The 24,480-nt window shown below is 50.6% G+C and overlaps 1 protein-coding gene across 1 annotated transcript in view; it reads left to right on the top strand.

The window, feature by feature from the left end:
- Nucleotides 1–24,480, top strand: part of LOC114700538 (nodal modulator 1) — a 63,905-nt gene that overhangs the window by 32,060 nt on the left and 7,365 nt on the right. The window contains exons 17-27 of the mRNA XM_028880201.2: nt 572–635; nt 1,142–1,237; nt 4,560–4,757; nt 4,837–4,919; nt 5,948–6,107; nt 6,221–6,347; nt 10,553–10,666; nt 15,194–15,321; nt 17,191–17,332; nt 22,092–22,175; nt 23,784–23,894. Coding sequence (XP_028736034.1) covers nt 572–635; nt 1,142–1,237; nt 4,560–4,757; nt 4,837–4,919; nt 5,948–6,107; nt 6,221–6,347; nt 10,553–10,666; nt 15,194–15,321; nt 17,191–17,332; nt 22,092–22,175; nt 23,784–23,894 — 1,307 coding nt within the window. The remainder of the gene's footprint in view (nt 1–571; nt 636–1,141; nt 1,238–4,559; nt 4,758–4,836; nt 4,920–5,947; nt 6,108–6,220; nt 6,348–10,552; nt 10,667–15,193; nt 15,322–17,190; nt 17,333–22,091; nt 22,176–23,783; nt 23,895–24,480) is intronic.

Genomic DNA, 24,480 nt, shown 5'->3' with positions numbered 1-24,480 from the left:
AAGGGCTTGAGGCTTCTGCAAGGGTCTGGTCACCCGAATGAGCTGTGAGGGGTTCAGTTGTTCACTTTGCTCATCCTCAGCCTGACCGCATTCCTCCAGAGGGGGTGTTGTGCCCTGACCGAGGCCTCACTTTCCCCAGGTTATGCTGAGAAGTGTGTGCTTTTGCAGGCCTCCTCTGCCCTGTCCCTTTACAGAACCACAGGCCTGGTTACCCTGAGGCTCCCTGACTGAGTCTTCTAAGATGAAGAATCTCCTCAGTCTGGTTCCAGGAGAGAGCTGCTTCTCAGTCCTTGTTGGCTATGTGCACGTTAGCTGCGTGTGAGCGGGTGCAGCCACAGGGAGTCATTAAGTCCCAGACGGTGAAGGCACACTCCTGAGCAGGCTGTGAAGGGAGGGGTCTGTGGCCCAGGAAAGCAGCCTGCCTGCTGTTTCCAGTCCCATTAGCTCAGGTTGTGATGTGCTTGAGCTTTCAAAGAGGGGAGCTGCCTCCTGAGCACCCGGGTTGGAATTGGAGTTGCCTGACAGAATGCATTCTGTTCTCAGCAAACTGCTTTTGGTCTTCTCTGTGTAGGTGTGTACAAAGTGACCCCTCGCTCCTGCCACCGGTTTGAGCAAGCCTTCTACACCTATGACACGTAAGCCCGGAGACAGTGCTTTTTTGGGGGGGTGTTCTGGGGGGGTGGGGGGATATTTACCTTCCTCCTCTCCGTCTTTGTGTCTTCTTCATGTGAGCACACAGGTGTATTTCTGTTGGGTTTTTGTCCTTTTGGAAGAGGTGAGATTAGGCATGAAGGTGACTTTCTAGATACGTGTTTTATGGTATTTGGAAGTTACTGAGGAAATGAGGCAGGCTGTCCCTCCTGAGAATCCTGTAAACTCAAGGGCTGACAAGAGGGCGCACTGGGTAAAGATGTTTGCCGAGCCAGACTGGAGACCAGGGTTCAACACCTGGAACTGTGGAGGAGAGGATGGACCCACAGAGCTGCCCTCTGCTTGTGCTTGGGAGGCGGCTCCCTGAGCTGTCCTACTCCAGCCTGTGGGCTGGTCTCAGTGTGTCGGGGTGGGCAGGGCCCAAGGCAGCACGACACCGCTGGAGTCTGGGATTGCTGCCAGCAGCTGCTCTGCTCTGCCCTGATTGTAGGTCTTCACCCAGTATCCTGACACTGACGGCCATTCGCCACCACGTCCTGGGAACCATCACCACGGACAAAATGATGGACGTCACGGTGACCATCAAGTAAGATGGGTGTCGTGGGGGCGGGGCGGGCTGGTGCCGAGGCCCTGGGAGACAGACCCTCAGGGACTCGGGGACGATCGGAGCCCTTCCTCTCTTACAGTCAGGTGATACAGTTGTCAACCCATAGCAGTGGGATCCCTGACAGCTGGGCTCCGCACCTTAAGTCTGTTGGATTCTTGATGCTTTTTGCTAAGGGAAAGAACTTGGGGGGTTTGTTCATTATAGCTCAAGTGTTTCAGTGACTTTTAAGAATCGCCTCTTCTCTGGAGATCTTGAGGCCTGGAGGAGTGGGGGTGGTTCCTGTGTGGCTGGAGGAGGTGCGTGGGAGACAGGCCGTGCTGGGGGTATGCATGCTGGGGTGTCTGACACCCCAGCTTTCTCCGGAAGTGACAGACTTTTCACACAGATGGAATTCTGGGAACTCGCTCCCTCCCCTCTTCAGTTGAAGTTGGCTTTGTCTCCATCCAGTTCCCATGTCCTGCCCATCTGCCACGGATGCTGAGAACAGTCAAACACACAGACGTGTGCACACACGTAGACATGTCCACACAGACACACACACAGACAGGCACACCTGCACAGAATAGTTTGCTGGTTCTTGTTCCAAGGGCTTGGCCCGGAACCCAGGGCTTTGCACGTGCTGTGCAGTCGCTGTGCCCTGAGCTGCACCTCCAGTCTGTTCTTTTGTTCTCACTTGGAGACGGAGATCAGCCAGGTTGTCCAAGCTGACCCTGAACTTGCCGTGTGACCATTCTCTCTCAGCATCCTGCAGAACTGAGATGGCCAGACTGTGACTGTCCAGAAAATACGATTGAGAATTGCCAGGGTGCCGCCCTGGGCTTCCTAAATACTCATGTACCTACCGACAGTCTCACGGGGAAGCAAACACGGGACTATAAAGTTATGACCTTTGAACATGTGAGGAGGAAGGCTGGCAGGCCTGGCCGTGATGAGGGTTTTTGCCTTTGACCCATACACACCGCTGTCATGGTTTACATAGTGTGATCCAGGCCTGTTGAGTGGAGAACAGACCGAAGAGGCTTAAGAGGGGAGGAGCTTGAGGCACGGGGGGGGGGGGTGTCTCTCTGCAGAGGCCCAGTGAAGGGACAGGGTCTCAGCCAGCTTAAACAGTGGTACACAGGGCAGGGGACACGGAGGCTTGGTGAGGAGGCCGGGGATGGGGAGCCGACAGCTGGACTGGAAGAAAGTGTTCCTGATTTTATGAGTGGTGGAAACAGGTCTCTTTCTGCTGTGGGACCTAGAGCATGCCACCATCTCCTGGGTTTTCAGAGTCCGGTTTACTGGGCACAGGCCTGCTAAACGGAGATACAGCACTAAATGGAATAGGAGGAAGAGCCTGTGCCTTTTGGCTGCAGGGCTGGAGAGGTGGGATGACCTGAGGTCATGGGGGAGAGGAGCTAGGACAGTGGTCGGCAGGGTGATGTCCAGAGTGACATTCACTGGGTGTTCCAGAGATGGCAAGATCAAAAGCCTGGGTGGAAGACTCATGGGAGGGCAGACGGGTCAGAGAGGTCAGAGGGGAAGCAGGGGTCACACATACTTCTAAGCACTCAGGAGGCAGAGGCAGGTGGATCTGTGAGTTCCAGGACAGCCTGGTCTACAGAGTGAGATCCAGGACAGGCTCCAAAGCTACACAGAGAAACCCTGTCTTGAAAAAAATACAGTGAAAGCATGTTCAGATGTTCAGATGTCTTTCTGGTCCAGTGCTCCACTCTCCGCCCTCTTCCCACTCCCCATAGCTTTGGGGACCCAGTGGTCTCCACATGGTGACCTTTGCAGCAGCCTCCTGCCATCCTGTCCCGGCTGTGCCTCATGACCCAGTGGTCTCCACACGATGGCCAGAGTGGTTCTGCTGGTGTGGAGATCAGTCTCTCCTCCACTGAAAACCCAGCAGTTTCCCACCGAGACTCATCTAGAGCCCACACAGGACTTAGAAGTATGTGTGACCCCTGCTTCCCCTCTGACCTCTCTGACCCGTCTGCCCGCCCATGAGTCTTCCACCCAGGCTTTTGATCTTGCCATCTCTGGAACACCCAGTGAATGTCACCTTTGACATCACCCTGCCGTCCACTGTCCTAGCTCCTCCCCCCCATCACCTCAGGTCATCCCTTCCTGCCACCCTTTGCCCAGGGTCACCTCCTCGGGACCTTGACGGTGCACCGTGCCCTCCACTCACTGTGTCCTATGGCTGCTTTGTCTTCTCCGTGCATTGTGTCTGGAAGGCCTTTCCTGCCAACGTCCTCTCCTGCCTCCTGAGTGTGATTTCTCAGGGCCAGGGAGTGTGGGCTGGTCCTTCAGCCTGGGGATCCCACTGCTGCTTCTCTTTATTTTCTGTTTGATTTTTTTGAGACAGGGTTTCTCTGTAGCCCTGGGTGTTCTGGATCTCACTCTGTAGACCAGGCTGGCCTCGAACTCAGAGATCCTCCTGCCTCTGCCTCCCGAGTGCTGGGATTAAAGGTATAGACCATGCCCAGCTCCTCATTTCTTCAGATTTGAGAAAGGTGTGAAAGGGCAGAGGTCTGGAGCATGAATCCAGTCGCCATGGGGAAACAATAGTTTTTTATCAAGTTGTAGAGTCTTGTATTCCAGCCAGTTCTGCCAGCATCTTCTTTGATGCCACATCAGAATGCTCAGTTTTTATTTTTTTATTTTATCATTTTGTTTGTGCACGAATGTAGATGCAGGTCCATGTGTAGAGGTCACAACAGTCAACCTCAGGTGTTGTTCTTCTACCTTTTGGAAGCCATCTACCTTTTGTTTGAGACAGGGTCTCTTAGTGGTCTGGAGATTGCTGATCAGGTTAGGCCATCTGAGCAGGGAACCCCAGGGGTTCACCGGTCTCAGCCTCCCAGACACTGGGATTATCAGCACATTGCCACCACATCTGGCTCTTTGAAAATGTGTGTTTGGGGGCTCAAACTCAGATCTTCATGTTTATGTATCAAGCAAGCACTTTCCTCAACCCCATTTTTTACTTTTTGCTAAACTAATTCATGTTTATTATGATTTGATTTTAGTTTCTGTATATGGGATGTTTTACCTGCATGTATGTCTACCATGTGCATGTAGAGGCCAGAAGAGGGCCTGGCGTCAAACCCAGCTCCTCTGGGAGAGCAGCCAACAGCTGGTCCTTCTCTCCAGCCCCAGTTAATGATTTTAAACTGAAGGATTGTGCTGCTGTGTGCCACTGTAAGGTGTCTGGCCTTTGCTCGTGAGTCCCCAGTTGTGGGACTGTCACGTTCCCATTCAGTGCAGGATGAGCACCACGTCCCATAGCCGAACTCTTCTCTCTCGTCTCCAGGTCTTCCATCGACAGCGAACCAGCCTTGGTCTTGGGCCCTCTGAAGTCTGCACAGGAGCTGCGGAGGGAGCAGCAGCTGGCAGAGATCGAGACCCGCAGGCAGGAGAGGGAGAAGACCGGCAGGGCCAGGCCTCCCGGCCAAGAGATGGTGGACGAGTTAGAGGGCCCCTTCTCCTACGACTTCTCCTACTGGGCCCGGTAAGTCCTGTGCTCTCCCCTGCGCTCTCTTCTGTGGATAGAACCAGCCAGCCAACCTGAGCCCTTCTGACTCCTTCAGGTCTGGAGAGAAAATCACGGTCACACCCTCATCCAAAGAGCTCCTCTTTTACCCCCCGTCCATGGAAGCCACTGTCAGTGGAGGTATGTGTCCACTCCGTGAGCGAGTGTCTGCCTTTGTTTCTCTTTGGATGTGTTTGAGTGAGTTTTGTGTTACATTTGCGCAGCCATGTCTGTATGCCACCCAAAGCCTCTTTGTACTTGGTGTCGCTAATAGATGGACCCCATGGATGGATGGTCGGCTGCATGGATAAAGAAGGGAATGGGTGCCGGGCGGTGGTGGCACATGACTTTAATCCCAGCACTCAGGAAGCAGAGGCAGGTGGATCTCTGTGAGTTTGAGGCTAGCCTGGTCTACAAAGCCAGGGCTATTATACAGAGAAACCCTGTCTTGAAAAACCAAGAAAGAAACGGAAAAAAAGAAGTGAATGGTCTAAGTGAAGGCAGCTTCTGTGAGTGTAGGTGAGGTGTTTTTTGGAGAAGGACCTGTCTTCCTTTGATTTGATTGATCCAAAAGGTAAAGGAGAAGCCATACCACCGTTACCAAACCTGCTTGAGCTTGCTGCTCCTGAATGGTTTGGGCAGTTTGTGTCTTCCTTTTCCCAGGTGTGGAGGGAAGGTCTTTTCCAGGAACAGTTATCCCAGTGCTTGCCTGTGGAACATTTGTGTGGTGTGTGTTTAGGGTTGAGTATGCCGGAAGAGTGAGTTTCTGGTGTGTGCGCCCCACCCCTTCCATCTTCCCACGGGTCTGAGGTGAGCAGCACCCCTCAGAAGATTTCAGGTGTCTCGCTCTGTCCCCACCTTACTCTCGTGAGATAGGGTCTCACGGAACCTGGAGGCGGACTGGCAGCCGTGTGCCCCAGCCATCCATCATGTCGCCTTCACCCTCCCTCCCTCCCCCACCCCCAGGGTTATAGGCACTTGGCTGAACTTGGCTTTTGACTCGTGTACTGGGGATTCAAACGCGTGTCCTCACTTTCAGAACTGTACATCTCCCCAGCCAGAGCTTCCATCTTTAATGGCTCGGGTCTAGGTCCTCTTTCTTCCGAGATCTCCAGCGGGTGCCTCTCCTCCCTCCGTAGCACCAGCCCATCCTTTTGTTTCCTCCTTAGAAAACTGTCCAGGGAAGTTGATTGAGATCCACGGGAAGGCGGGCTTGTTCCTAGAAGGCCAGATCCACCCAGAGCTGGAGGGAGTCGAGATTGTGATCAGTGAGAAGGGAGCAAGTTCACCCTTGATCACTGTCTTCACTGATGATAAAGGTGCCTACAGGTATGTCCCCAAGGAGCCTCCTGAGGCAGGTGGGGCTCAGGCTTCCTGGGGAAGGCTACGCTTTCTCTGCAGCTGCAGACAGCCATTTGTAGTGTTTGGCTCTCTTTCTGCAGCGTTGGCCCCCTGCACAGTGACCTGGAATACACTGTGACCTCCCAGAAGGAGGGCTACGTGCTAACTGCCGTGGAAGGAACTGTGGGAGACTTCAAGGCTTATGCCTTGGCCGGCGTGAGCTTCGAGGTAACGTGTCCCAGGCCACTTCATTGAGGGTAATGCACGTGATGAGAAACCACACAGGAAGCGCAGTCAGTTTTACACACGCTCACACATATCGCAGACACCACCACTGTCAAAAGAGCAAATGTCCTGTCCCCGTTGTCCTTCACGCTGAGGCTGATGTCACCTGTTTCTGTCAGTGAGTTGCCATCTTTCGGAGCTTTATGTAAGTGGAATTGTGTACCATGGTTTCCTTCACATGGGCACGCTGTGGAGAGACACGGACTTTCACATGCTTGTGCGTGTTTCAGCTATCACTTTTTTCCTTTGGAGGCAGGGTGTCTAGCCCAGACTGTCCTCTAAGCCTCTAACTCCCTGTGTTGTGGAATGTATCTCTGAACCCCCAATCCTCCTGTCTTTATCTCAGGTTCTGAGGTGACAGGCCTGCACATCCACACCCAGAGCTTTGCGCATGCTGGGCAGGCGCTCAGCCAGTCACGCCATCTCCCTGGCCCTAGGTTGCCGTTCTCACTTGCTCTGTGTTCCCATGGTGATGCCTGGTGTCTGTCTCTCGTCCACTAGTCCTTTGTGCAGTGTATTGTACTGCACAGGCTGTGAAATAGTTGAGTGTGACTGTGTAAGGCGCACACACACACAGCCTGCAGCACCATTGCTGAGGGCGGGTTAGAACAGTGAGGAGGTGCAGACGTGCAAGAACTATGCCCCATAGATGACATCTGTGGTTTATAAGACACTCCCAGAGTGACCGAGCACACACAACCTCTAGGAAAAGAAGACCACAGACGGGCATCCATGGAAGTAACTCGATGACTGGAAAGCTGGGGGACACACTCTGTGTGGGCAGCCACTGAGGAAACGCTCTCTGGGGGACGGGCTTGTAATAATTAGGCCCAGTCTGTAGTTTGGGGTGCACCTGTTTTGCCATGGAGAGGTAATTTATGGACTGCTGTGACAAGGATAGGAGGATTTGTTGAGGTTCAGGGTTGAGGGTTCAGTCTGGGTGGGGAGGCCACTGGCTCCCATCTTCATAGATCCCGAGGCAGAGGAAAGGCAGTGTTGGTTATGCTGTGCTGCTGCTCCTCATGGCTGGCTGCCGCCTGCGGAAGGAAGGAGCGGAAAGGAAAGAAAAGGGCGCACAGAGGGCCCACCCGCTTTTTAGGCTGGGACACCGTCGCAGGCTGATGACATAATTAAGGACAGAATCCTTACATCCCAGACTTTCGCTTATTATAAAAAAGCAGGTAGATGGGAATAGGGGCGTCGTTCCTCTCAAAAACTGCTTCCAGCTGACTTTTGGACGTCCGTTGGCTCTTGGGGGAATGGAGAATGGGAGTTTTCCGAGGTAGACAGGTGTTGTGGGATGCTGTCTGTCATTTGTTTGCTCTGGAGACATGTATCCCTCTTGGCTGTGGCTGGGAACTTTTTGTTTGACAAGATACTGGTGACACAGAAAAAAATCTTAGAGAAAAGAATCATTATTATTTTATGTTGACATTTATCTGAGGTAGATCCAGCCTGTCCCTATGGATTTTGAAACATATTTAGCTTTATCAGAGACAGATTATTTTAAGGCACCTGTTTCCTTTACTAGTTTGGCATCCAGGAGACAGGTGATTAATTGTTAAAAGCATCTCACAGTAATAGATGTTTATATTAGTCTTTTTATAGCGCCCAGACGCTTTTGGGTCTGGGGGTGTAAATACCTTTAGCTGTTACAGTTTCTTATTTGATGATCTCTGTTCTCCGGTTCTGTGGTGGTCCTGTACCATTAGCTGAACAGTGAGTTAGAACAGGGAACTGGGAAGAGAAAAGCTTGTGGTGCATAAGAATTTATTTTTTTGGAATTAGGAACAAGGCAAAGATCAGGGCCCTGTCTGTATGCACGTGAGAAACACAGGCAGTGGATCTGGAGTGAAGCACTCCACTATTTTAGGTGGAAATCTTCTTTCATTAAGTAACTCTGAAAGTGCAATTAAATCTGGTGAGGTGGGTAAGGCTGTTCTCCATACCTGACAATAAAGGAGAGGTGACATCCCAAAACTCCCAGAACTGAGTCAGTGACTCTGGTGTCCTGAAGGAAAGAAAGGGATCGCTTCCCTGTTGCGTTCTGGGTTCCCTGTCATGTCTGTAGCCAAGCCTAGGTCTGCTGGAGGTCTTAGCTTGATGTACCCATGCGTCTTGGCGCCTGGGGGCAGTCAGCTGACTGGTTGTCTTTCTAGGCGGCACTTTTAAAAAGGCTGTTGATGGCCTGGCAGGGCATTCGCTAGCCCGTGGCCTTTTTCCTCACTTAAAACAGGGACCCAACAGCTTTAGGGAGTCAGTGAGTGCCAGCACTTGGCAATTTTGTTTTCGGGCTTTTATCTCTTCCCTGGCACACCTTAAATGCCACAGATGACTCTCTTGCTTGTGGGGTCAGGAGCCTTGCTCTCCACATGCTTAAGTTTTAGTCGGGGAGGTCTGGGGAACAAGAGACGGATCTTACTCCATGTCCTGAATTTTTTTTTTCCTGATGATTGATGGCTTAAGGACAGCTTTTGGAAGATCTGCCAGTAGGCAGACTATAAACCGATCCTTTTGGGAGACTTGTCTGAGGCTATAAGTTAGCCGCTTCCAGACCATCTGTGCTTCTCAAGGCAGTTTGAGAATGAGTGGGTGGAGTTAAGGTGAGTCAGGGCTCGTCGTAGAAACCATCCAAGCCTGCCCATTTGAGCCTGCCCACTGCCGGCGGAAGTCAGACAGAAAAGGTTGCACGTGGCAGACGCAGAAGTGGGGAAGAAGGGTTTAGAACTTTAGTAGAAAGCTTGGAGATAAAGTAACTTTTTATTTGCCCGTTTGCTGGCAGAAGTTCCCGCGACGCTGTTCTGTCCAGTAAAAAACTGTAACAGCTAAAGGTATCCGCCAGTGTAGGTGGCAAAAGTATCCACCCCTTTGTCCACCCCTTTGTCTATTTTTCTCTGGCTATAGCCTAGAGAAAAATAAAAAATTAAAATAACAAACTGGGATCAGACTACAATCTCGGGCGTCCCCAAGAGTGAAGAAAGATCTATGCATCAGCTCAAGTCACGAGTCCTCTTCGTCAAGGGATGTGAAGGCTGCGACTGTACTGCAGTTGGTCCACCATTGACACCATTTCCCCTGTCAGGAGTGAAAATGTGCCTGCCGTTGTCAGTACAGCCCAAGGACAACCCCCCGGGGTGTCTGTCGCAAAGAATATAGCTCAGACTACAGCCGCGAGAATGGCAGACTCACTGTGGTGACGTCAGCGGTAGCTGTGTGGGGGTACAGTGGAGGTGGCGAGGGATGCGTGCTCGCGGTCTCGAGGTCTCGCTGAATGGGGGAAGAGGAGGCAGCGGTCGGTCACAGCAGGTCCTCCGTGTTTGGTGGTGTATCCGAGTCACGGCACCAGTGTTGGTTAACCAGCATGCTGCTCGGGCTGGCCGCTGTGCCAGCGGAGGAGAGTGCTGATAGGAAGAATCACATCTTTATAAAAAGAATAAAAGCTTTTTAAAGCTTTACTGGGAGGAGGGAGGCAGGGGGCGGGGTAGACAGAAGGAAGGAGTGGAAAGGAAAGAGGACACACAGAGGGCCCACCCACTTTTTAGGCTGGGACGCCGTCGCAGGCTGATGACGTAATTAAGGACAGAATGCTTACAGGTAGCCAGTCCCATCCTCTGTCATGGCCCACCCCCCAAGTTTGCACATCCTCCTAAAACATCACCTGCCGTTGGGGAGCAAGTGTTCAAACGTGAGCCTGTGGTGACATTGGCACCAGACCGTAACAGCAGCTCCTGGTGGTTGATTGCTCGGGAAAAGGTGTACATGTTGGGGACATTTTGGTTGTTTCCCCTTTTGTGCCTCAGAAGCGTGCAGCTGGCCCCCTCTGCTCCAGAGTGTTCTGATCAGTTAAACAGCTGCAAGGTGGGGCTGTCAGAACTGGGTGAGCCATTGAGAGCAAGTTGCAAAGCTCCATGCACAGCCTGCCATTTCTGCCCCCCCCCCAGCCCAGCATACCCCCAGCCCCTCGATAGATATACCAGCATTGTGAATATGGGCCATAGAAAGAGTTCTGGAAGCTTCCACAGCATCTTACCACGACTTGTGGGAGGAAGAGAAGAGTCCCCTGTCCTTAACCACTCCCTGCTCCCTTGGGAAGCGCTGCCTTTGTGGTTATTAAGTTTGACTTTGTTCTGTTGTTACTTCCTCCCTAGATAAAGGCTGAAGATGACCAGCCCCTCCCTGGGGTCCTCTTATCCCTCAGTGGTGGTGTGTTTCGTTCCAACCTCCTGACCCAAGACAACGGCATTCTGACGTTCTCCAACCTGGTAAGGCTGTGTTCTACAACGCCCCCGTGGGACACAGCAGAGGCGTGTGACACAGCAGAGGCGTGGGACACAGCACAGGTGTGTGCTGGACAGTGTAAGAACAGACTGCGATGTGGGTGGCTTAGGCTCCAGAGGTGCACCTGCTCCAGCCCGGCTTACTTAGGACTCAGTGCTGCTGATCCATGTTGTCTTACACATGCACCGCCACCAGCCGGTAATCAGTTGTCTGACCACAGCAGCTCCTCCCTAGACAGCCCTTGGCTTTCTGTTCTTGTGGGACAGTGCCTTGCTTGCCTGTGTTTCTACTTCGAGAGTCCACTCCATGTGTAAAGGGGTGAAGTACCAAGTTTTCATTGGAGGTGGGGTCCAAGGCCAGTGGAGTTGCACACGCGTTGGCTTCGCTCCTGGAGTGAAGTGGGCTAGCCTGAACCTGCTGCAGGGCACCTAGACGGTCACAGGCTTTGCACGTCCGCCGCTGCTCCCCTGCTGCTTGTGTGCTGAGTCATTGCTGGCTCTTCCTGTCGGTTCTGATTCTTGTAGTTCAGGTGTGACTTCTGCTTCGCTGAGGTGCTAAAGGTGGTAACAGCAACTCCCTGTCCACATTGCAGGAATAGGGTGGCCATTTCTGTGTGTCTGGAGGCTCTGACGCTCTGTCCTGATTGTAATGATAGGGCATGTGGGAGGCCAAGATGCCCCAGTGGGTGAGGGAGACATGCCATGCAGACATGGTGGCAGTCAGCATAGCACGGTGGAAAGTTATTCATACCCCAGGCACAGCATCCACAGAAGTTTATTATAGTAGAGAGAGAGAGGGAAAGGGGGAGAGAAAGAGGGAAAGCAGAGACGTTCACACCTCATGGCAAGAAAGGGAGGAAGGGTCTTTCCCCAAAGGAGGCCTTACGTCAGGACTCTCGGGGCGGGTCCCCAAGGGGTGGGCCAGAATGCCAACATTCCTCTGTTTTGATTATTGTAAAAAGGCGAGTTCTGTGTAGCAAGTGAGGGAATAAGGGTGCTGAATTCTTGAGACTGCTTCTGCTGACAAGGAGTGAAGTGGGAGGGGGACGTTGGGAGTCAGGTCACGCATAGTGGGAGATGTGAGTGATGAAGCATTCAGTTGGCTGTCAATCGTGAAGACCTCAGGTGTGGAGACCTCAGGCATCTGTTCTTTGGGGGAGCTGAGAAGGCAGGTTGCTAGGAGAAAAAGCAGATTGTTATCATTGGCCTCATGAGTGGGCCCAGCCATGGGAAGAGTGGTAACTGCCAGAAAGAATGGAACAGAGAAGTGCCCTCATACAGAGGAGGCAAGGGTGAGTGTGTAAGACACAAGATGTCCCTCTATTGGGACATCTTGGAAAACCATGTTCTGGTTCCTGGGTAGGTGCATGTTTGAGCCTGGAGAGGTGGTACCCACAGTGAATTGAGGGATGATGTGTTTTTTTTTTTTGTTGTTTTTCGAGACAGGGTTTCTCTGTGTAGCTTTGCGCCTTTCCTGGAGCTCACTTGGTAGCCCAGGCTGGCCTCAAACTCACAAAGATCCACCTGCCTCTGCCTCCCGAGTGCTGGGATTAAAGGCGTGTGCCACCACCGCCCGGCCTAGATGATGTGTTTTTTAAGAGCACATGAACCATCATATCTGTTGTTTCTCTGGAGGTGGGGGTGCATCCATCCCAGTTGGCGTCCTCTGTTGGTGGTTGGTATCCTCAGAGCTGGTGCAGGGGCCGGTGTATCTGGTGGACCCTCTGTGGATTGGCCTTGGCCCAGGCAAGAGTGAAACTGCAAATTATGCTGGATAATGGGTGGGGTCAAAATGGGCTCTGGAGACTGTAGCAGAACTTTTCCCAGGAGCCTGCAGGTATCTGTCAGACAGCTGGGACAGATTTACATCCTGGTGTCATGGCAAAAGGATTAAAAATTCATAGAAATTTAAGGACTCTTAAGAACTGTTTGTAGTCAATGCTGTATCAGTTTATCAAAACTGCATTTATCAATATTAAAACTTTGAACCTCCAGTTATGTCTGAAACCAGTCTATCCTGTACCGTGAAGTCTGTGAATGAGGCACACCTGTCTGTATTTTTAACAGGAAACTTCCTAATGAGCTGTCAAGGAGCTTGTAGCCTTGGGATTGGGACTGTTAAACTGGTACCCTAGTCATCAAGCATCATCAGATCTAGAAGGATAAATTTTAGAAGAAGTGAGACAGCTTTCCAGCTACCTAGGCAGCAATCCCAAATCTTCTCTCTGTAGTTGTTGGGGGACAGAAGCCCCAAAAGCAGCACCTGTTCAGCTGCTAAGCCCAGAAGATCTGACAGATTATTTTTTGTGGAGTAGGAATTTGGGGAGACTGATCCACCTTGACTTTGTAGCATGGGCCAAACCAGTCCTCCATTGTTCCACTTATTTACAGTCTGGACGGGCTCTCAGCTTTTCACTGTGTGGCCAGCCTTGCCATAAGAAGAACTTCCAGGTGGAAGTTCTTCTGTGGCCATCTATCTTGGAGAAGATACAGGATGCTGCCAGGAGCTGACATGTCTCTCTATCATTAAAAGCTTTTATTTTAAATGCCATATTCTCAGATCTCCAAAGGTGTTTGAAAACTTGGGGAACAAAATCTGTTAGGTATATGTAAATCAACTCCGAGAGCATATGTAAGTTAAATCTGGATGTAGTTTTCCTAATCAGTTACAGCTTACCAATGGTAGCAAAGACAAGGAGGCTAGACATATATTCTGGTACTGTTATTTTTTAAGGCCCAGTAGTTTTGATCTTTGAGTACAGCCACATTATAATCCTGAATGATTTATATAGAAATAATAATTTCTTAAGGTCATATAATACCTTTTTGGTTCTGCATAAAGAAGATCAAGTGTCTTATCTTATTGCAGAACCATTTTAGTTAATAAATCTATTAATTGACAACTCTGGGCCCAGTTTTTTAGGATATCAATGGGCATTATAGGTAGACATTTTGTCCCCTATACCAGGGAGTTTTTCTTTGATATAGCCTTTTAGCCTGTTTTTGGGGGGTGGGAGGACAATATACTCTCTTCTATAACTGCTTCAAGCTGAAATAGGGCACAGACGATCAGAGCCTAAGGAGGCCAAGAGCCTAGTCAAACCCAGGCAGTGGACTGCTATCAGAAGTATGTGGCCATCTGACCTGGCTGTAGAGACAGGGAACAGTTATGTTTGACTGGACTGGTCCCCATCATATCAGCTTTCAGCAAGTCTAGAGCTTGTGGTCCTCTGGGGCAGATTGCAGTCAGTAATTGGCGCTTGGATGTGTCTGCCAGCCAAGTGGAAGCCTGCTGAAGCAGACAGACTAGAGACATTTAAAATTGTGAACTTATTTGGAACCTTTAGGCCCACAGCCTTAGTAAGTGGGAAGGTGGGGAGTTTGGAAACTCAGGCTGTACTGTTGGACTTATGTGGAGTCTTTTTGACCTCTGTGAACTGGATCCAATGGCTTCTTTTGATCCTCCGAGACTTATATGAATTCTTATTTTAGAAAAGGACATAAAATATATTAAATAAAATAAAAGGACATAGATATATTAGTATTACCAATCAGTATTGAAATCCAAATTGTAGAAAAGCAGACAAGGAATATCTAGGCTCATACCTTTAAGTCTTAGCAAGATTACAGGTTTGGGTTAAAGGTATGTATATTTTTTGTTTAGAAAAAGCCAGGTCCAAGTTGGACAGACTGTCTTTGGCCTAATGAGAAGTTTATATTTAGAAGACAACCAAGAAAAATTTAAAATCCTGAGCTTGTCACCCAAGTAGTATCAGAATTCTATTAATGATAAAATCTGGACTTTTGAAATCTTAATATAACAATATCATAGAATGGGAAAGTAATCTGAAGCATTTAAATCTCTCAGATGTCTTCATGCAATATCAAAAATAAAGTATTCTCTTTTATTTTAAAAGGAAGAAAATATGGCATAACCATAATCAAACCATTATCATCTGGGTGACTCTTAGATTATAAAGTTTGGTTGCCAGAGCAAGTTATATTCTTGTGTATAAAAGCATTGAGGTGCAGCTTTAATATCTTATTAAATAAGCATTGTCTTATTTTCCAGTGTTAATAGTTTTAATTTTTTAAATTCTAACAGATTTTTAATCATATCTAATAAAATAAATTTATAAATCTTAAGGTAGAACCAGTGTGTGCTGAGCAGGTCGAAACTGGCCTCTTTATTTCTGACTCACATGTTGTAGCAAACTGTAAAGCTGCAAGAAAGCGATCAGAAAGTTTATTATAATAGACAGAGGAAGGAGGAGAGGGAGGGCGGAAAACAGAAAGGGAGAGAAAGGGAAAGCAGAGGCGTGCACACCTCATGGCAAGAAAGGGAGGAAGGGGGGAGGAAGAAGGGAGGGGTCTTTCTCCAAAGGAGACCTTACGTCAGGACGCAGGGCGAGTCCCCAGGGGCGGGCCAGAATGCCAGCACTGATTGTGCCCCGTTGTGACTTGAGCCACCCGCAGTGTGGGGCCATGGTGATTGTGCCTGTCTCTTGGCAGAGCCCGGGCCAGTACTACTTCAAACCCATGATGAAGGAGTTCCGCTTTGAGCCGTCCTCGCAGATGATAGAAGTTCAGGAGGGGCAGAACCTGAGGATCACCATCACTGGCTTCCGAACTGCCTACAGGTGCGTGCCCTCCCCAGGCCGTAGGCGGGCCTCCCTGGGCTCAGATCTGGAAGGGCCCCCACGCTTCACATCGACTGAATCTGGGGAGGATTTGAGATCAGGTAGAGACCAGGAGGGGACTCTTCTTCCGCGCAATGCATAGGGGACTGCTGTGCCTCCTCCACGTGTCCCCCACTTCCTGCCCTCCTCCCAGTGCCCCCCACTTCCTGCCCTCCTCCCAGTGCCCCCCACTTCCCGCCCTCCTCCCAGTGTCCCCCCACTTCCTGCCCTCCTCCCAGTGCCCCCACTTCCCGCCCTCCTCCCAGTGTCCCCACTTCCTGCCCTCCTCCCAGTGCCCCCCCCACTTCCCGCCCTCCTCCCAGTCCCCCCACTTCCCGCCCTCCTCCCAGTGTCCCCCACTTCCCGCCCTCCTCCCAGTGTCCCCACTTCCCGCCCTCCTCCCAGAGCCCCCCACTTCCCGCCCTCCTCCAGTGTCCCCCACTTCCCGTCCTCCTCCCAGAGCCCCCCACTTCCCGCCCTCCTCCAGTGTCCCCCACTTCCCGTCCTCCTCCCAGTGTGTCGCCTGCTGTCCAATCACCAGCATTTTTTTTTAAGATTTATTTATTTATTATGTATACAGTGTTCTCCCTGCATGTATGCCTGCAGGCCAGAAGAGGGCACCAGATCTCATTACAGATGGTTATGAGCCACTATGTGGTTGCTGGGAATTGAACTCAGGACCTTTGGAAGAACAGCCAGTGCTCTTAACCTCTGAGCCATCTCTCCAGCTCACCAGCATGCTTTTTGAAAACTAGTCTGTGGAAGCCTAGTGCCTTACTACAAAAATGCATGTTTAAAAAAAATGTTTTAACTATGATTACATTTTTTTTTTTTTTTTCTCGAGACAGGGTTTCTCTGTGTAGTCCTGACTGTCCTGGATCTCACTCTGTAGACAGGCTGGCCTTGAACTCACAGAGATCCGCCTGTCTCTGCCTCCAGAGTGCTGGGATTAAAGGCGTGCGCCACCACTGCTCAGCTTCTATGATTACATTTTTAAAGAGGAGGAAATATAACTCAAGTAGAACTTGCAAATGTTGGAAAAGGGTAGACAATGGAAATTACCTTTCTTGGCTGGGCATGATGGTACACTCCTTGAATCTGAGACATAGGCAGGTAAATCCCCAAGTTTTGAGGCCAGCCAGTTTGGAGTTCCAGGACAACCAGGGCTACATAGAGACTTTGCCTCAAAACATCCCGAATCAAATGGAACCCAACAACGACAACAAAAAATCCCTCCAAATAAACAAGTAAATAAATAAATGACATTTCTATTCTTGCCTCCTTGATCCCCAGCTCCCTGCCAGGAGACACCCAGAGTTTCCATTTCTTCTCAGTACTCTCAGAGGCGATGTATGCAAATCCTAACTACATGAGTTGAGTGGATGGATATTCACTATGTATAGATGGACAGGATAGGTACAGACTGTATACATGTACACACACACACACACACACGTTAACATGGGTTTACAAAAGCATTTGGGATGAAGGATAATCAGAAAGATTAGGTGTACAAAATGGACCATTTCAACCAATTATGTGGTATGAAAATCCTCATGAGTTATTTACATCATTGAATGCTTCATATTTAAATTGAAGATTAGCAAGGATGAAGACAGTTTAGCCCCTGTGTCAGCCTCCTGGAGTGGACTTCCAGATGGACAGGAGCAATGGCTTACAGCATGTCCTGCTGCTGGCCAGGTCCCGCTGCAGCGCCTGGCTGTGGACGTGTCCCCACAGAGCGGTTCTGCCCTGTCACCCTTGGTAAACAGTCTCTTTGCTTCCGAGGACTGAGGGTGCCACGTGCCTCTTCTTCTCTTGTCGCACCAGCTGCTACGGCACAGTGTCCTCTTTAAACGGAGACCCTGAGCAGGGTGTCGCGGTGGAAGCCGTCGGGCAGAAGGACTGTAGCATCTACGGAGAAGACACCGTGACGGATGAGGACGGAAAGTTCCGGTTACGTGGACTGCTGGTGAGGGAGGCCATGTGTTTTGTTGGGGTTTTTCCTCTCGCTGTCAGTGGTGTCTCTGTGGGACAGTGGGGCCACAGGATGGGGGTGGGACTCTAGAATCCCCGGTTGTAGCTGCCACTGTGTGTTAGGCCAACATGGCTGGTTTGGTCTGTGGGAAAATAGGGCCTCTAAAGGGGGATTGGTGTAGCTTTGCTCGGTGCTGAGTGCTTGTGGTGTATGCCAGGGCTATGAAGCCGAGGGGCACTGGGAGTGATTGGCTAAGGTGCTGGCAGACGGAGTGGTCAGGACTGGAGGGCATGGCACAGGTAAAGGCCTGGGCTTGTTGCTCAGCTCCAGGTTATGCTGACTACGAGTATGAACAGTGTTGCCAAGTGGTTAGAACTTTTAAAAGAGAAGCCTTCTCATCATATTTTGTTGAAAAAAATTCCTTAACTACCATCTCTACACAGTCCCAATTCCTGATTTTTAAACATTAACTAGTTAAGGAAAAATAAAAACATGGCTTTACTGTATGGCACCAAGGAGCCACTTATTCCTGGGACCACTGAGCCACAACTCTTGGCTTTGAGACTGTGGTGCCTTTATCCTGGAGTTTAAGTTGTTTACACGTTCATCTGCTTGTGTGGTGTTTGCAGAGTCCCTGACAAGGACTCTGTGCTCTGTGTCCGCTCTGTCATCTATACAGTGGGGTGAGAATATTGGCCCCGACAATTTACTGACGTGGCTGCCCGTCAGTAAATGGTAATGTGCCGGACTGAGCAGAGCCTGCCTCAGGTGGCCCTCCCTGCACTGAGCGGCGCTTGCTTCTTGTTCTTGGCTGCCCCCGCCCCGGCATGCTCCGCTTTCTTCCTTCCCGGGTTTTAGAGTGAGAACTGTGTATCACCTTTCTTCCCCCGGGTCCTGCTGGCCTGGTTTGCTCTCAGTTCCCAGTTAACACATTTGATTTAATTAAATGACCCCCTTCTCCGTGGTGGTAATTCCTGCCATCGCTGCCGCCTCCACTGATGCCCACCACAGCTGTCTCCCCCGTGTTAGTTCATTGGTATCCTTCAGTGACTTGCTCATGGAGGCAGAGTGTGCTTCCACAGGGAAGACCTCACAGCAGGTGTGGGTCTTCTCCAGAGCGGGGCAGGCCGGAGATGCCTTCTGAGGTGACGGATTTCAGCTCACTTAGGTGGTGAGCGCCTGGCTGCATTTGTCCATGTCACCTCGACGGCCAGAGTGCCTGTGGAGGCGTCTCTGGAAGAAAGCTGCGCCTTTAGACATGGCCGCTCTCGCAGTCAGGGTTGTTTCATCACCAAAATCAAGCTGAAGAGGAAAGCGTTTGTTTTGCTTATATTTTCACATTACTGTTCATCATCAAAGGGAGTCAGGGCAAGAATTCAAACAGGGCAGGAGCCGATCAGAGGCCATGGAGGAGTGCTGCTTACTGCCTTGCTTCCCTCACGCTTTTCTGTACCTCAATGTACTGGTCTTTCAGCTACCATCTGCGGCCCCGTGGTCCACAGTCAGCGCCCTGCCAGCCAGTCAGACTCATGGCTTGGAGGACTTCCAGTCCCATGGCCCTGGCTCTGCTGCTGTCATGAGATATAGGTTTAAGCCAAGTCTCTATCATTCTATTTACCAACAAAGACTCTGAAGTCAGATGTGGGGGTGAAACCTGCTAGATCAGAGAAGCCGAGAGGCAACCAGCTGACCTTCCTTTTTGGACAGAGACCCAGCAAGAGACATGTCTCTCCACTCATGCCAACCCAAAAAGAAAAAATCGAAACTCCAAGCCCCACCCTACTCTGTCCTGTGCGGCTCTCTATCCAAATTTCTGGCTCCTCTGGACTCTTTGGCTAATTCCAGTCAACTAGTTCCTGACTCTACCCCCTGAACCAAGGTTGATTTTATTTAATTAATGCAAATTTGGGGTTCACAGTGTGATTGAATATATCCCACAACACTTCCCTCTGGCTTGCTCAGCCTGCTTTCTTCCAGCGTCCAGGACCACCAGCCCAGGGATGGCACTACCCACTTTGGACTGGGCCCTCCCCATCAGTCACTAAGAAACTGCTCTGCAGAATGGCCTGCTGGCTAATCTTATGAAGGATTTTTCTCTTCCTGAATGACTAGCTTGTGTCAGGTTGATATAGGTGGCCAGCACACACAGCTGCCAGAGGCTGTAGGCACACCCCTGGGACAGCTAGCCAAGGCTTGAGAAGGATTGTAGCCTAGCCCTGGCAGGGGCAGTGGCCACTGTTCCCAGATTTAATAGTACCATCTCTCCTCTCTTTGAGTCTCTTCCCCTCAAGCTGCCAGTAACTGTCTGACTAGAACTCCTAGGCCTAATTGAACACATGTCTAATTGTGGTCTTACCTTTACCTGGCTTCACAGTGTGTTATTTTTAATAATGTTTTATTTATCCTTTGAAAGTTTTATACAATATATTTTGATCATATTCTTTCCCCCTCCTCCAACTCCTCCCTGATCCTCTCTACCTTCCTACTCACCCAATTTTATATCTTTTCTCTCTTCAAAAAGACTCCCAAAAAAGCTGAAATAAATTATGGGATTCAATTTGTGTTGGCTGACTACTCCTGGGCACAGGACATGACCTGGAGTGTGGTTGATGTACCCAGTGTCACTTGATTGGAGAAACCTGGTTTTTCCTCATCCTCAAAAGTACCAATTGCAAAGAGCTTCTTGGTTATGGGTGGGTTTTTGTCTGGCTTACACAGTAGGTCTTAAGCATTCTGTCATAGTCTCTGAGTTCATATGCATACCCACACTATTGTATCCAGAAAACTGTTTCCCTGAAGTCATGTACTACCTCTGGCTCTTAAGTCTTCCTTTTCTCCATAGGCCTCTGGGCCCTGAGGGAGGGTGTGTACAGACATCCCGTTTAGGGCCGAGACTCTGGGCACTGAGGGAGGGTGTGGACAGACATCCCGTTTAGCGCCGAGACTCGGAAGTCTCTCACTGCAGTTGTGCAGCGGTGAGCTTCCATGCTAATTACCGTCTTCGCGTGTGGGTTAGTGCAGCCTGACCTGTGACTACAGCAGAGTCATCAGGAGTCATTTGATGGCCGAGTTCATTTACATTATAATAGCAGTCGGTTTCCCCAGGCCATGACTGTGTCCTGTTGTGTCAGATGTGGGTGCCGGCTGTGGAGCAGCCCCTAAATCCAGAACTAGTAAAATAAAGTAAAAGGTGACGGCTTACTCCTAGTGCAGGGCTTGTAGTTAGGTGAGACTGGTAATGACCTTTCTCCTCTGGGATTGCGCACAGCACCTTCCAGCCCTAATAATGCCAGCCTCTAGAACGAAGTGTTAAATGGTCTGGTTAATTAAAAAAAAAAAAATAATAAACAAAAAAAAAACCTGGGGCCAGATATCAGGGTGAAAATCTGAGAGATCAGAGGAATAGGAAAAGCCACAGCCAACCTCACCTTACTTCACCTTACCAACTCCTCAGCTTCCAAAGCGACCTACTTCCTGTCTACCCATGCCTATTTGCCTTTCTGTTCTGCTACCTAACTTCCTCTCCGCCCAGCTACATCACTTCCTCTTCTGCCCAGCTCTGTCACTTCCTGTCTGTCTGTACAGACCTCCAGACCTCTATGGTTAGTGCTGGGATTAAAGGCATGTACCACCATGCCTGGCTCTGTTCCCAGCGTGGCCTTGAACTAACAGAGATCCAGACAGATCCCTGCCTCCCGAGTGACAGGATTAAAGGCGTGTGCTACCATTGCCTGACTTTTATGTTAATATAGTGGCTGCCTTTTTCCTCTGATCCTCAGGTAAACTTTATTGGGGGACACAGATAAAGTGTCACCATACTAGCCAGTAGGGGTGATGCTTGCAGGTGAGTACCACCTAGATTTCTCCCTGCCCTGAGACATAGGTAGGTGGTGTCTTAGTAGTAGGTTCTTACCATCAAGTTGTAGAAAGAAGCCATTAGCAATGGTTATGTTTGGGGGTCTGTGGGACATCTTTGGCATAGTGTTTTTATTTTTTTAAGTAAGAGATTTATTATCTTTGTAAGATCTCATGTGCTCTTTGTAGAATTCAAGCAACATATGAAAAACATGACCGTAAAGGGAAAAAGGCCTAGAGGCCGCTGTGGGCTTGAGGCCCCTCACTCAGCCCGTGCACACAGCGGTGCTCAGAGCTGCAGAGCGCTGCTATCCAGTCTGTGCTGGGTTAGAAACAACTGTCCACCCTGGGTTTTTCTCCTCCCAGGGGCCCCAGACACCTGAGGCCTTAACCCATGCTTCAGAACTTGACCCTAGAGCTGTGCTCTTGGTGGCTGGAAGCTGATACCAGAGCCTTTCCAATCTTCTGGTCCTGTAAAATTGAGTAATAAGAACGTTTACTTTATTTTTATTTTTCTAAGAAAAAAGCCTCAAATCCTGCTTGCCTGAGACCTTGTCTCTGGTAAGGATCAGCAGTGTGGTTCCAGTCACCACTGGACCCGTGTACAGGTCAGGGGTGAGCACAGAGGAGGAAGAGTCTAGGAGACTAAAGATAAATGCTTGAAATCAGGAACAGGCCACGGTTAGTCCTCTGTGAGTCAGGACGTGTGGGTGAACGACTGGAGAGACCGCAGCAGTGATGGCGTCCGAAGGGCCTCCTCAGGAAGTGGGGGTGCGAGGGGGCTGGGAAGTGGGGGCAGAGATGTCCCATGTGGTCCCAAGATGTCCCACCTGCAGCAAAGCCACCCTCAGGTCGTGTGACAGGCTCTGTAGAGAAGTAACGACCGGTGTCTTCGCAGCCAGGGTGCATGTACCACGTGCAGCTGAAGGCAGAAGGCAATGACCACATCGAGCGGGCGCTGCCCCACCATCGGGTAATCGAGGTAAGTACCGCTCCTGCCGTGACTCGGCCTCGGCTTCCCTGATCAGAGGCCCTCCAGTGCTCCTCGGGGGTAGGGTTGGAAACCCCAGTTCAGAGAGCATCGCATGAGTAGGGCTCTTTCTTGTGCATGTGTGTGGGTGTACACATAGGAAGAGGTGCGGGGAAGCCACAGGTGATGTCGGGCATCTCCCTTGATTGCTCTCTGTTTACTGAGGTAGCGTCTCTTGCAGAACCTGGAACTCATGGATTCAGCTAGCTTGGCCAGCCAGCTTGCCCTGGGGATCCCGTGTGTCCCCTTCCTGGGTGCTGGGGATTACAGGTTGGCCACCACACCACCTGTCTTTTACGTGGATTCTGGGAATCCAGACTTCAGTCCCGACACTTAGAGAAGTGTCATCTCCACAACCCTTAGGAGAGGGTCTTTTTAAAAGACTTTTTAACATTTTTATTTTTGAGAATTTTGTGCATATGTACAATGTATTTTAATTATATCTGCCTCCTCATCCCCTCCTTCTAACTCCCTCCAAATTCTCCTCTGTACCCCTCCCAAATCCTGTCTTTTTATTTCAATGGCCCACTGAGTCAGTGCTGTCCACACACATACCTGCTGTGTGGCCATCCCCTGGAGCAGGGCTGCCGTCGGTGACCACGCCCCCAAAGGAAAGTGACTCTTCCTTCCCCAGGAGCCGCCGGCTGCCCACAGCTCCTGAGCTAGGTCTTGGGCTTTGTAACTCCACCCTCCTGTCTGCGCTACAGTTTGACTGGCGTGTGGCGTGCAGCTGTTACAGCTGCTGTCAGTTCATCAGGGCACTGGCCGCCTCACGCCAGAAGACAGCACTTGACGGCTGTCCATCTTCTTCCATTCCTCCCAGTGTCCCGAGTGGCGGTGGGACTTGAGGCAGATGCCCCTTAGGCAGGAGCACTCACGGTCGCTGGCTCTCAGGACTGTGATCAGTTGTGAGTCTCTGCTTTAGCCACTGTCCACCACAGAAACACGCTGCTCTGGCCGAGGTTGAGAGCGGCACAGATCTGTGGGCATGAGCAGGTATTTGGAGGGCAGTTTGGCAGCATGACTACTTGGTAAAACAACAAGAGCAGGGCCTCTCAGCTGCGGGCTTTTGACCCAGGTCATTCACAGGAAGCAGCTCAGACACCATTAAAGTGTTCTTCTGCCCCCTGGCTGGACTGGAGGGCTTCTGGGCCCAGAGCCGCCTGTAGAGGCCCGAAGGCACTGGCATGGGGGTGGACCCTGTGGGACTTGCTCATCTGGGAACTGGGGTGATGGCATCTGCCATTGTAAACAACCGGGCAACTGCTGCTCACACCAGAGTGCTCCATGGTTGGACTTTCCGTGCTCTGGTGGTTCAGGCCAGGCCCTCGGGCAACAGTGTAGACTAGTCAAAGCAGATCTGAAAGAAAGGTGAGGACACCACATAGGGTTGGCATGAACAGCCAGACAAGCTTTGAAAATAAACACCACACTCGTGTAGTACTGCTGTGTCTGTGGGCCAGGCAGAGGCTGCTGCTGTGTGTGACCGTGGACAGACCCATCCCTTCCCTAGGTTGGAAGAAGCTCCTGTAGATGTTAAGTGCCACCCTCTCTCTTCAGGTTGGAAACAACGACGTGGATGACGTGAACATCATAGTCTTCCGGCAGATCAACCAGTTCGACTTGAGTGGAAATGTGATTACTTCTTCTGAGTATCTTTCCACTTTGTGGGTAAGACCAACACCTTCAGAGGCAGAGATTGTTCTCTCAGATTCAGTGGGAGACATGTCTGTCCCAGCTGGCTCTGGCTTTAGAGGGGCTGGCCATACAGCCGCCACACCTGGATTTGGAGCTGATTATTGAGTGATGGGGGGTCCAGTTTGGGGTGGCAAAATGTCAAGTCTTTAATCTGGCAGTAAAGCCCCACGAAGGCTCAACACAACGGAGTGCCCACTGAAGGATAATTTTAGACAGTGTGCCTCATACAGGTCATTCTCCTAGTCTGGATACTGAACATGCCTAGTCAGGCAGTCTGGGAGCTGCTCATCTTGCTGTCTTGGCTACACATAGCACTCCCATGTGCCTTGGTTCTTTCCTTTAAAACTAGAAACCTGGACACGGTGGCCTGAACCTTTCTCCCAGCTCTGACGAGATCCCTGGGAAATGAGAACTTTTGTAACAGGCCTTTGATCTCTGGGACGTTAATGGTTTGTCCCTGGTCTGGGCGGTACACTCAGAACACAGTCAAAGATTGGGCCTCTCAGCACCTTAGTCGGGACTGTATGGCATGGGTGTGGGGTGAGTGGATGGATAGTGT

The sequence above is a fragment of the Peromyscus leucopus genome, chromosome 1 (assembly GCF_004664715.2).
Source record: "Peromyscus leucopus breed LL Stock chromosome 1, UCI_PerLeu_2.1, whole genome shotgun sequence".
Classification (NCBI taxonomy): domain Eukaryota; kingdom Metazoa; phylum Chordata; class Mammalia; order Rodentia; family Cricetidae; genus Peromyscus; species Peromyscus leucopus.
This window is presented reverse-complemented; position numbering and strand designations above follow the sequence as displayed.